At 39.6% G+C, this 12,234-nt stretch overlaps 1 protein-coding gene across 4 annotated transcripts in view; it reads right to left on the bottom strand.

The window, feature by feature from the left end:
* Positions 1–12,234, bottom strand: part of SLC9A6 (solute carrier family 9, subfamily A (NHE6, cation proton antiporter 6), member 6) — a 71,172-nt gene that overhangs the window by 35,861 nt on the left and 23,077 nt on the right. For all 4 annotated transcript variants that reach the window (XM_011948764.1, XM_011948765.1, XM_011948763.1 and 1 more), the window contains 2 exons: positions 10,554–10,659; positions 1,853–1,994 (listed from right to left, as the gene is read on the bottom strand). In XM_011948764.1, the coding sequence (XP_011804154.1) occupies positions 1,853–1,994; positions 10,554–10,659 (248 nt within the window). The remainder of the gene's footprint in view (positions 1–1,852; positions 1,995–10,553; positions 10,660–12,234) is intronic.

The raw sequence follows: 12,234 nt of genomic DNA, 5'->3' as shown, positions 1-12,234 counted from the left end.
ATTTGTTAGCTGACGGTGGAAGGGCCTGTGCCAAGTTACAACCAATCTCAGGCTAGAATCTAGAGTCATTTCTACAACTAGGCACTACAACAAAATGATTAACAAGATATATTCTCTCCCCTCAAGGAACTTGTAATGGGAAAGAGATACCACCTGTCTTGGCATCACCTTCAGAACACTTTTTACTGCTGCTTTATGCCTCAGTTCACCTATAAAAAGCCATAAAAGAAGCCTCTTCCAGCACAAGGCTGAAGTATACCAACTAAGAGGTCCTTGACAAAGAATAAGATATCTGTTTTATACAGGTTTCATAGAAGTTTTAGAGCTGGAAACTCTTTTTTGTTTTTTGATTCGGAGTCTCGCACTGTTGCCCAGGCTGGAGTGCAGTGGCACAGTCTCAGCACGCTGCAAGCTCCACCTCCTGGATTCACGCCATTCTCCCGCCTCAGCCTCCCAAGTAGCTGGGACTACAGGTGCCCACCACCACGCCCAGCTAATTTTTTGTATTTTTAGTAGAGACAGGGTTTCACCATGTTAGCCAGGATGGTCTCGATCCCCTGACCTTGTGATCAGCCTGCCTCGGCCTCCCAAAGTGCTGGGATTACAGGCGTGAGCCACGGTGCTTGGTCTAGAGCTGGAAACTCTTTAGACATCATCTAGTCCCACTCCTCTTTCCTACCATCCCCACCCTCCACTTTCCTACACTGAGATCCAAAGAGGTGAAGTATCAAAGCTTCTAGCATGTTTGTGTCTGCCACTATAATGAAAGCAACAGGGAGGCAGGGGTCATGTTGTCTTCTTTAGCTTTGATTCACAGAGCACAGCACATGTAGCTGGTGATCAAGACATGCCTTCTCGCTTTTTGTTTTGGGTTGGGAGTTTAAAACATGTTTTTAGGCCAGGCACAGTGGCTCATGACTGTAACCCCAGCACTTTAGGAGGCCGAGGTGGGTGGATCACTTGACGTCAGGAATTTGAGACCAGCCTGGCCAACATGGTGAAACCCCATCTCCACTAAAAATACAAAAAAACTTGCTGGGTGTGGTGTTGCACACCTGTAATCCCAGCTACTTGGGAGGCTGAGGTGGAGGAACTGCTTGAACCTGGGAGGTGGAGGTTGCAGTGAGCTGAGATCGTGCCATTGCACTCCAGCCTGGGGGGAAGAGCAAGACTCTGTCTCAAAAAAATAAATAAATAAATACAAATAAAATTTGTTTTTATAGATTCAGGATGCACAAGTGCAGTTTTATGACATGGATGTATTGCATGGTGGTGAAGTCCAGGATAAAATGGCCTTTGCACGAACTCAGGAATAACTTGACTAGTGGTAGTACCAGGACTACAACTCAGGTCCTTTGAGCTGCCCGTCCAGGGCTCTAGAGCACAAAGGTTAAAATCGGGAGAACTGAGATGAACTCTTACATATCCTAACCAGGGAACCACATTTTGTTCATTTGGCATCGCCGTTGTACATTTCCTATTTGTCCTATTAAAAAAGAGCAAAAGACTGCCAGGCTGACCAGCAACACAGAACACCCAGAGGCTCTTTGGAATATGTCTACCTTTATAGTTATTTAATCTACAACTATAAAATTCACCCTCAAAGAGATACCATCTCTAATTATACGCTTGCAGTGAAAGTTTTAGGGCACCAAACCCTACGCAGAACAACACAGTTCTTTTATTTATTTATTGGCAAAGACTGTTGCTTAATGTTTTCAAACCAAGTACTTAGTTATAAGATTAATAATTCTAACACAGTTCTAATCACAGAACTAAGAAAAACAATGGAATACAGCATTCAACTACTGTATTATGTTAACAAGAGAAGATAAATATAACAAAAGGATATTAAAGCTGTCACCACTCCAGTAGCAGCACCCATCGCAAAAGATCCACTGAAGATTCCAAGGAAGATCCCAATAGACTTGAACATCGCTGTGACATCAAAGGTGTGACTGTTGTCTCCAGCTGGCTGGTATGCCACGATTGAGCTACAGAAGAGAGACTGCTTTTACTTCTGGAAGCAACTTTTACTTTAAAAAAAAAAAAAAAAACACACATTATGTAGTATAGAGCTTGAAAGATGAAATTAGAGGGAGAAGAAAAAAAATGTTTTGATTAGAATTGCCAAAATAAGGACAAAATTACCCAAAAATCCTGCAATGTATCTGGCTAGCAAGAAAACTTGGCTTTTCCTTAAATGTTAATTTCAGGAGGGTAGAACATTGTAAAATCCTCTATATGAAAATTGCACCAAGCTTTTTCCCCCTTCCCCAAGATACTGTGCAGTATTATTCTTCTGTGATTCTGTTTCAGAATTACTAGTACTGTGTCCAAAAGCCTTAACATACTAATGTGAACAAACTAATGAAAAATCCCACTTGTTTCCAGTAGAGGCATAAGAACATAAAGAACATTATTCAATACTCAACCCAGTCACATTTTGTTTTTCCTATGAGAAAAAAAGGTAACTGACAGACCCTTCCAACTTTCAGAATACCAGAATGGGCCAAATGCCTAATATCTATTCATTCACTGAAATGGACTATTATAGGAAAAAGCACTCGAAAGACCTCCCAAGGAATTAGAATCCACTCAACAGTACTTTCAGCATAACCAGCTGGATCTTCCACCTCAAGCTTCTAAAAGAAAGTCACTCTATACCAGGCCAAGACAGGCAATTATAGGAGATGCTCTCCATCTTGAACTCACAGTCCAAACCTGGTCTGAAAAAGCTTCTTTTATAACAGTTACCACCCCAGGAAATAGAAATGCCTGAGAAAATTGCTGTTGCCAGCAGGTCTCTGGCAACGGTGCTTACCGTTACTAAATCAGTTCTCATCTCAGTTAATTGAGACCAGCATTATAAAAAGTCCAGACTCAACAACATCATACAAATCACGTCAAAGAAAAGAAGGAAAAACACATTCCTAAAAATATAATGAATTCTCCCTGTGGTTGCTGCAATGTTTTTTTCTGATTCAAGGCTGAAAAATGTGTCTGCTATACCATGTACAAGTTCTTTTCATATCTCCCAGGTTAAAAAAAAAATCTAAGATCAAACTAAAATCTCCTAATTTGTACTTATTTTACTGAAATATAGCACTAATAATTTCTGATCATGGGATCCAGAAATTTCTGAGACTCACTCTAAATTGAAAATGTTAAACATTTACGTTTAAATGTGCAAAGTAACCAATCATTTTGGAAAAGATTTGATATCATTTTGATAAATATGAAATGGCCTTTAACATCATGCTACCTTACCTACATATAAAGGGTCCTACGGGTCCTACTACCATGAACAAGACCTGATTCCATTATAACATGAAAATACAGTAGCTAGCTGGAGAAAAGAAAAAAATTGCTATACAACCTTCTTTTCCTTTGGTGGTATTTTTCAAAGTGCTGTCTGGAACAAAGTATCTATGCCACGCCTCCTGAGGTTGCTTTCCCTGGATTAGTTCATGTAAATTCAAGATTCACACTAATCATTATTTCATTCTTTAATCATTAAAATGTGTAAGAGCACATGGGAAACATGATGGGCTGAGAGCAGATGACAGGCTTGTTCTTTCTTAGGCAGACACTGGCCTCTGGATTGAAATTTTAACTCATCTTTTCCATATCAATTGATATTTTATCTTGAGGCAGTAACATTTTTTATGAATAGTTTTTTTTTAAATCCTGAAAGTAATATAATGTACAGTTGAGGTGGAAAAATCTTCCCATCATTCCACTACCCTAATAGATCGATTTTATTTTCCTTCTGTATTCCTTTCCCCTCTTTGTGTTACATGCATGCTAATTCTTATTTAGCTGTAATCACAGTGAATGTGTGATTTTGAATTCTGCTTTTTTAACTGACAATGACATAAAAACATTCATAGTCTTGGCCGGACACAGTGGCTCATGCCTGTAATCTCAGCACTTTGGGAGGCCAAGGTGGGCAGATCACCTGAGGTGGGGGTTCAAGACCAGCCTGACCAACAGGGAGAAACCCCATCTCTATTAAAAATAAAAATACAAAATTAGCCGGGCGTGGTGGTGCATGCCTGTAATCCCAGCTACTTGGGAGGCTAAGGCAGGAGAATCGCTTGAACCCAGGAGGTGGAGGTTGCAGTGAGCTGAGATCACGCCACTGCACTCCAGCCTGGGCAGTAAGAACAAAATTCCATCTCAAAAAAAAAAAAAAGTTCATAGTCCTTATAACTACAGTTAAGACTTCACAATGGTCCAAATGGATATAGTACAATTTATTCAACCATTTCCTCATTGTTAGACATTTAAAAGTTGCTTCTACTATTTTTGCTACTATAAATAACTGAAAGAACATCTTCTTGCTTTTTACATATTTTAGACTATTCCTTGCACTATATTTCTAAGAATAGACTATTACCATACCTATGGCTCATTTTACATGTTGCTCCACTGCCTTCCAAAAGATCAATACATTTTGGGAGGGAAATACGATAATATCTCCCAATTTTTTAAATGATCATACCCATTGACCTAGCAATTCTACTCCTAAAAAATTCCCTACAGAAATATTCACAGGGATTCACAAAGATTTACACATAAATATGCTCACTGCCATGCTAGTCATAATAATACAATATTAGAAAACACTAAATATTAATCAATCAGTAGGGGATTGGAGAGGTAAATTTGTAATGCATCCATCCAATGTGATAATAGAGGTATTAATATAGTATAATATCCAAGTAAAAAAGCTAGTTACAGAAAAGTATATATACTACTATGCCTTTTTCTGTTTATAAAAATTAGTAACACATTTATATGCATATTACTATCTTTTTTTTTTTTTTTTTTTTTCCGAGATGGAGCGAGAGCTCTGTCGCCCAGGCTGGAGTGCAGTGGCCGGATCTCAGCTCACGGCAAGCTCCACCTCCCGGGTTTACGCCATTCTCCTGCCTCAGCCTCCCGAGTAGCTGGGACTACAGGCGCCCACCACCTCGCCCGGCTAGTTTTTTGTATTTTTTTTAGTAGAGACGGGGTTTCACAGTGTTAGCCAGGATGGTCTCGATCTCCTGACCTCGTGATCCGCCCGTCTCGGCCTCCCAAAGCGCTGGGATTACAGGCTTGAGCCACCGCGCCCGGCCCATATTACTATCTTAATGGAAAAAGTCTGGATTAAAATCCTAATAGTGGTTATTTCTGAGCTGAAATTTCAGGAATTTTCTGCTTTCTGAGTCAAATGCTTTGAATTTTCGCCACAAATATATTTTAACATTATCACAAATAGTGATAAAAGGTAATACCAATTTCAATACTAACAACAACATATGAGTGGTCTAGTTTTACTACACCAGGGTTTCTCAACCACAGCATTATTGATATTTGTGGCCAGATATTTATTTGCTGGCTGTGATGGAGGTGGGGTGAGGGGAATGCTGTCCTGTGCATTGAAAGCTTCTACCCACTAGGCCATGTCAATTGGAACCCCCTCCCATTGATGCCAGCCAGAATGCCCCCAGACACTGTCAAATATCCCGTGTGTGTGTGTGGTGGTGGGGTGGGGGGTGGCAAATTGCCCCTGGTTAAGAATGACTGTACTATGTCATTACCAGTAGTAACTATTACCATTAACAATTCTGGCCGAGCACAGTGGCTCCTGCCTGTCATCCCAGCACTTTGGGAGGCCGAGGCGGGTGGATCACCTGAGGTCAGGAGTTCAAGACCATCCTGGCCAACACGGTGAAACCCCATCTCTACTAAAAATACAAAAACTAGCCAGGCATGGTGGTGTGCACCTGTAATCCCAGCTACTTGGGAGGCTAAGGCAGGAGAATCGCTTGAACCTGGGAGGCAGAGGTAGCAGTGAGCCAAGACCATGCCATTTTACTCCAGCCTGGGTGACAAGAGCAAAACTCTGTCTCAAAAAAAAAAAAAAAAAAGTTATGTCCTGTTAATTGAATAGGTAGAAATAGCTACTGATCCTAGCATGTATCTTTGATAATTAGTGAAGTTAAACAGTTTATCACATTTGTTATCTCTCTGTACATCCTCTTTTATAAAAACATAAATGACTGTAAACAACATATTTTAAACTAATGTGAATTTAGGTCTCCAGGCTAATCACAGTTATCTATTCAGTGGAATACTATGCAACTTATAATTTATCTCTAACTACATATACTTTATTTACATAATATAACAATATACATATAGATCTACCTCATGCAGCCATGTATGAAGGAGTCAATTTCACTTCACCCTCACCGGATTAAAAGTATTACTAAAAAAAAAAAAATTAAAAATAAAAGAACTGCTACTCCAATAGGTTAAAAACAAAACAAAAAACAGTGCTTCAGGAAGAATAGCTAATGGATGCTGTGCTTAATACCTTGGTGATGGGTTGACCTGTGCAGTAAACCACCACAGCACATATTTACCTATGTAACAAACCTGCACATCCTGCACATGTACCCTTGAACTTAAAAGTTGGAAAAAAAAATCAGACAGAAACAAAAACAACCTCCAACGTAAATTTCAAGATGAGTTGCCTTAACCTGTTAACTGCCAAACAGAACTCCTTTTGGGTTCCCTCCCCTTGATGCAAAGCTGCTTACACAGAATACAGACAATCCTCAAACTAAGAAAATTCAACACAAAGTAGATTATCTGCATCTAACCCACTTCAAAACACATAAAAGGTAAATGAAGAATGATGAGCATCATACCACTGATCATTCCAGCTAGTAAACTACCACAGCAAGCACACAACTGCTTTCCCTTCAGCTTTTGGGCAGTAACTCATTTTTTCAACTCTATTAAGACAGAGCTAACAATTTATCTGTTATGCTCCTCTCTAGATACAGTCTTTCTCCACCAGAGTCCCACTGAGGTTGTAATGAGTTAACGTATTATCTCTTCCAAATCTAAAATGGCACTAGCTCACTATCATCCTTAGGTGAAATGAGAAAAGACTCACTCAAATCGTTTCCCGTAAGGCTTCATTTTCTCACAGAAAACCCTGTTTGAGAAAGGCTGCAAGAGAAGGAGAAGTACGGCCCTTTGTGAGAAATGCTATGGAAAGGGCTCGCTCTCTCTCTCTCTTTTTTTTTTTTTTGAGACAGTCTTGCTCCGTTGCTCAGGCTGGAGGGCAGTGCCGCGATTTCAGCTCACTGCAACCTCCGTCTCCTGGGTTCAAGAAATTCTCCTGCCTCAGCCTCCCAGGTAGCTGGGATTATAGGCATGTGCCACCATGCCCGACTAATTTTTGTACTTTTAGTAGAGACAGGGTTTTGCCACGTTGGCCAGGCTGGTCTCGAACTCCTGACCTCAGGTGATCCCCCCCGCCTCGGTCTCCCAAAGTGCTGGGATTACAGGTGTGAGCCACTGTACCCAGATGGCTCTCTCTTTTTAGCATTTATTCTTCACCAACATTGGTATGTACACCCCCAAGCTTAAAATCTTTCAATGACGTTTTGCCCCCTTTCACACTAATCAACTATTCCTGACGTTGCAGGAAATAGGTTATTTATAACCCCAAACTCAAAATCTTTCAATGAGGGTTTTTATCTTTTCCGCTAACACTAATCAACTGTTCCTAAAAATGCAGGAAATAGGTTATTTTATTCACAGGAAAAAACTAAGGCACAGGGCAAATCATTTAAAGATAAGAACAGAACAGAGATTTTCTAACTCTTAATCCATTAGGCCATTAGGGCAATGACAAGACAACAGTTACTAGTAAAATGACTGAACAGTGGAATAGTTGTCTAGGATAGGGAATCGATGCTAAAAGTGACTGCCTGTACCTACTCTCTTCACTTTTTACTGCTGGTAATCGCTCATGTACCTACGTACTAGAAGCTTCAACAATCTTTGTTGCTCCATTTTTTATAACATTTTCTTATAACTACACTATCCATTTTTCCCTTACTTCAAATAATATAAAACTCTTATTCTGCACCTATCATCACTGAAGGTGCTAAAGTTCAGTATCAACATGAGTTACAGCCTTTAGGTTTTATTTCTCAAGTTAAATTTATATTAATTGCAGACAGCTGCAAAAAAATCTGGCAATAAATATGGGGGGGAGGGGGTAATATTTACATATACTGCATTCACAAAAAAGGATATGGCCTTTTGTATATCTTCATACATAGCATTTAAGGGATTAATGTTACATCTCAGAAATAATAATTTCCAACTTTGCAGAAGACAATCAGGCTATGCAAAACAGAGCCAGTGATGTTTTACTCTTTCATAACTAACAAAGTGGAAATTAAGGAGAGAAATAAAAATAAAGAGAAAATGTGAAGGCCTCTTACTTCTCTCTCACATAAAGTTCTGGTATGAAGTAAAGGCAACTGCCTATAGAGTTAGATATTTGCCTAATAAGAGTAGGTAGGCAGGGGCCAGGCATGGTGGCTCACACCTGTAATCCTAGCACTTGGGGAGGCCGAGGCAGGTGGATCACCTGAGGTCAGGAGTTCGAAACCAGCCTGGTCAACACGGTGAAACCCTGTCTCTACTAAATATACAAAAATTAGCCAGGTGTGGTGGTGCATGCCTGTAGTCCCAGCTACTCAGGAGGCTGAGGCAGGAGAATTGCTTGAACCTGGGAGGTGGAGGTTGCAGTGAGCCAATATTGTGCCACTGCACTCCAGACTGGGTGACAGAGCAAAGCTCCGTCTCAAAAAAAAAAAAAAAAAAGGGTAGGGAGGCAGGACTGAATTCCTCAGAGGTTCAGACTCATTCTTCAACCTGCAAACACCTTATAGTAACATATATAATATTTTCTATAATTAGATAAAAAATATTGCTCAGTCAAAATTGTCTGCAATTAAATTGTTATAAGTAATATATAATTACATATCTATAATATATATTAACACTTCTAGAGATTAAAATGCTTTGAAGTGATTATGTCAAATAAGAGAAACACAAATTAAGCTACAATGAGGTATTTCTCAATTATCAAGTTAGCAAAAATATAAAAGTTTGACAAATATTCTGCTGGCAAAACTGTGAGGAAACAGACCAGTAATTTAATGGTGAAAGTGCAAAGTGCTACAATTCCTTTGATGAGCAACTTAATAATGTCGAACAAAATTACAAATGGCTTTTACCCTTTATCCTACCTATCAATCTCACTTTGGGGCATTCAGCCTACCAATACACCTATGCATGTATAAAACAAGGTAAGTTCAAGGTTAATCACTGCAGCACCGTTTGGGACAGCAAAGGATTAAAAACCCTTCAAATGTGCTGCAATAGGAAACTGAGCAAATAAACAATAATGCAGTTCACACACAGAATACTATATAGCTGCAAAGAATGAGAATACTCACTCTTCTGATATGCAAAGATCTCCAGAAGATAGACAGTATGTGACTTTAAAAATAAGAAATGAGAGGTAAACGAGACTATTTATTCACAGTTGTGCCTGCATTTGAATAAAGAAATACTAAGATAGGTAAGACACTAATAAAAATGGTTATCTAGGCTGGGCGTGGTGGCTCACACCTGTAATCTCAGCACTTTGGGAGGCTGAGGCGGGCAGATCATCTGAGGTCGGGAGTTCAAGACCAGACTGGCCAACGTGGTGAAACCCTGTCTCTACTAAAAATACAAAAATTAGCTGGGTGTGGTGGCAGGAGCCTGTAATCCCAGCTACTCAGGAGGCTGAGGCAGAAGAATCACTTGAACCCAGGAGGCAGAGGTTGCAGTGAGCCGAGTCCGTGCCATTGCACTCCAGCCTGGGGAACAAGAGCAAGACTTCACCTCAAAAAAAAAAAAAAGTAGGGGGACAGGTGGATGAGGACAGATGTAAGAGTATAAATTTTCTGTGTGTAACTTTTTACATGGTTTTGATTTATGAGCCACGTGAATATATTATGTATTCAGAAAAAATTAAGGCCGGGCACACAGTGGCTCACGTCTGTAATCCCAGCACTTTGGGAGATCGAGGTAGGTGGATCACCTGAGGTCAGGAGAAGACCTCATTTCACCATGAGCAACATGGTGAAATCTCGTCTCTACTAAAATACAAAAATTAGCCGGGCATGGTGGCGGGCGCCTGTAATCCCAGCTACTCAGGAGGCTGAGGCATGAGAATCACTTGAACCTGGGAGGCAGAGGTTGCACTGAGCCCAGATCATGCCACTGCATTCCAGCCTGTGTGACAGAGTGAGACTCTTATTTCCAAAAAAAAAAAAGAAAAAGAAAAGAAAATATTAAATCTCATTTAAAAAATAAAATGCTCATGTTGTAATGTTAAAACTGAATACAAAATTATATAGACACTACAATCACAACTATGTAACAATATCATACATAGAAAAGGGAAATGTTCTAGAATGTTTACAGTAATTGTCTTTAGGTGGTGGCAGTACATATTTTTTCCTTCCCTGTATTTTCCAATTTATCTATAAAATATGGATTTCTTCAAGAAGGTAAAAAATGCCTCATTCTTCCAAATGTTTCCATTCATAATGTACTTTATTCAATACGTTACTTTCAGTTCCTAGTACCCTCACACTTAATATTCAGAATATAATAAGAAAACAAACACTTACGAGGACAGCACTATGGCAACAGCATCATTGAGGACACTTTCACCAAAAAGAAGTGCATAGAGTTCAACATCAACTTGAAGCTCGTGGAATATAGCAAGAACAGTCACTAGCAAGTAAAAAGAGTCAGAGGAATACTTAGACATTACAAGTATAACATATTCTCCTCAGTAGATGACTATAAGAGTTATTTAGAAATTCGTTTCTTCCTCCTAGAATTCAATCGTAATAAACATTCTCTTACCATATTAAAGATCCTGTAATTTTATGTAAATACTTTTCTTTCTAATTGTGCACCTGCACAAACTTCTCCTCTCTCTCTTAAAAATGGCTGAAAGTAAACTTGAAGAACTGAGTTGACCTACATTCTTCATGCAGATGTTAATAATCATGTCTTGTACATTTCTTTCCCACCTTCCTTGATCTTACAAAGAATATATTCAGAATTTCTTATAGACCATGTAGTCATTAATCTTTAATGAAGAAGAAGATTATGAAAAGAATCTAATGTTGCAACCTGTGTTTCTTTGGGCCTTACAACTCATTTGTACTTGACTTACAAATTGTAAGCACAAAGGTTTAGCAAAGACAGTAGGAAATGAAAACATAGGTTTAGTTTTTGGTTGGGGTAAAATTTATGACCAGAATTACAGCTGCTGTATTTGTCTTAATAAGAAGCCAACTATGAGGATACTCCAGCTTAAGAAGAAAAACAATAAATCCTCCTTTTAGGAAAGCAATTATGTGAGAAATCTCAGAAAATCAGATGAGATTGAAGTTATAACTTTAATTACTAAGTCACATAGCTCAGTTACTAAAGAAACCCAAACGGACATGAAAAATTAATATAACCAGAGGTGAGCGAGCCTTTTTTTTTTTTTTTTTTTTTGAGACAGAGTCTTGCTCTGTTGCCCAGCCTGGAGTGCAGTGGCACAATCTTGGCTCACTGCACCCCCCGCCCCCCAGGTTCACGCCATTCTCCTGCCTCAGCCTCCCGAGCAGCTGGGACTACAGGTGCCTGCCACAACGCCTGTAATATTTTGTATTTTTAGTAGAGACAGGGTTTCACCATGTTAGTCAGGACGGTCTCGATCTCCTGACCTCGTGATCCACCTGTCTCAGCCTCCCAAAGTGCTGGGATTATAGGCGTGAGCCACCGCGCCCGGCCGAGAGAGCCTTTTCAAATGCCAATCATAAAAAAAAGAAACCTGCATTTTATTTATTTAATTTTTTTTAAGAGACAGGGTCTTCCTTTGTCACTCAGGCTGGAGTGCGGTGGCACAATCACAGTTCACTGCTGCCTCAAACCCCTAGGTTCGAGTGATCCTCCTGACTCAGTCTCCTGAGTCACTGGGATTAAAGACATGAGCCACCATGTCCAGTACATTTTAAAAGTTCTAGTTTCTACTACAAAGCATTGCAGCTGGAATATACTGGTCCCAAAGCTCACTAAGAGAAGGGAGAAGGAGAGTAGAGCAATAGTGCAGAATTTCTTAAAGAAACCCATACCTCACCCACCTAAGAGCAAGTTAACTATGGCAAAATAATAGAAATGGGGCAAGTGCCTACATAATTCAGAAAAAAATAACAGTTCAACTTTATATAAGCAAAAGATATTTGCTTGGGCTATTCAGGCAATAGTCCTACCAAACAAAACCAGAAAGTTGAAATAATGTAGCCAAGC

Source organism: Colobus angolensis, unplaced genomic scaffold (assembly GCF_000951035.1).
Source record: "Colobus angolensis palliatus isolate OR3802 unplaced genomic scaffold, Cang.pa_1.0 Scaffold283, whole genome shotgun sequence".
Taxonomy (NCBI): Eukaryota; Metazoa; Chordata; class Mammalia; order Primates; family Cercopithecidae; genus Colobus; species Colobus angolensis.
This window is presented reverse-complemented; position numbering and strand designations above follow the sequence as displayed.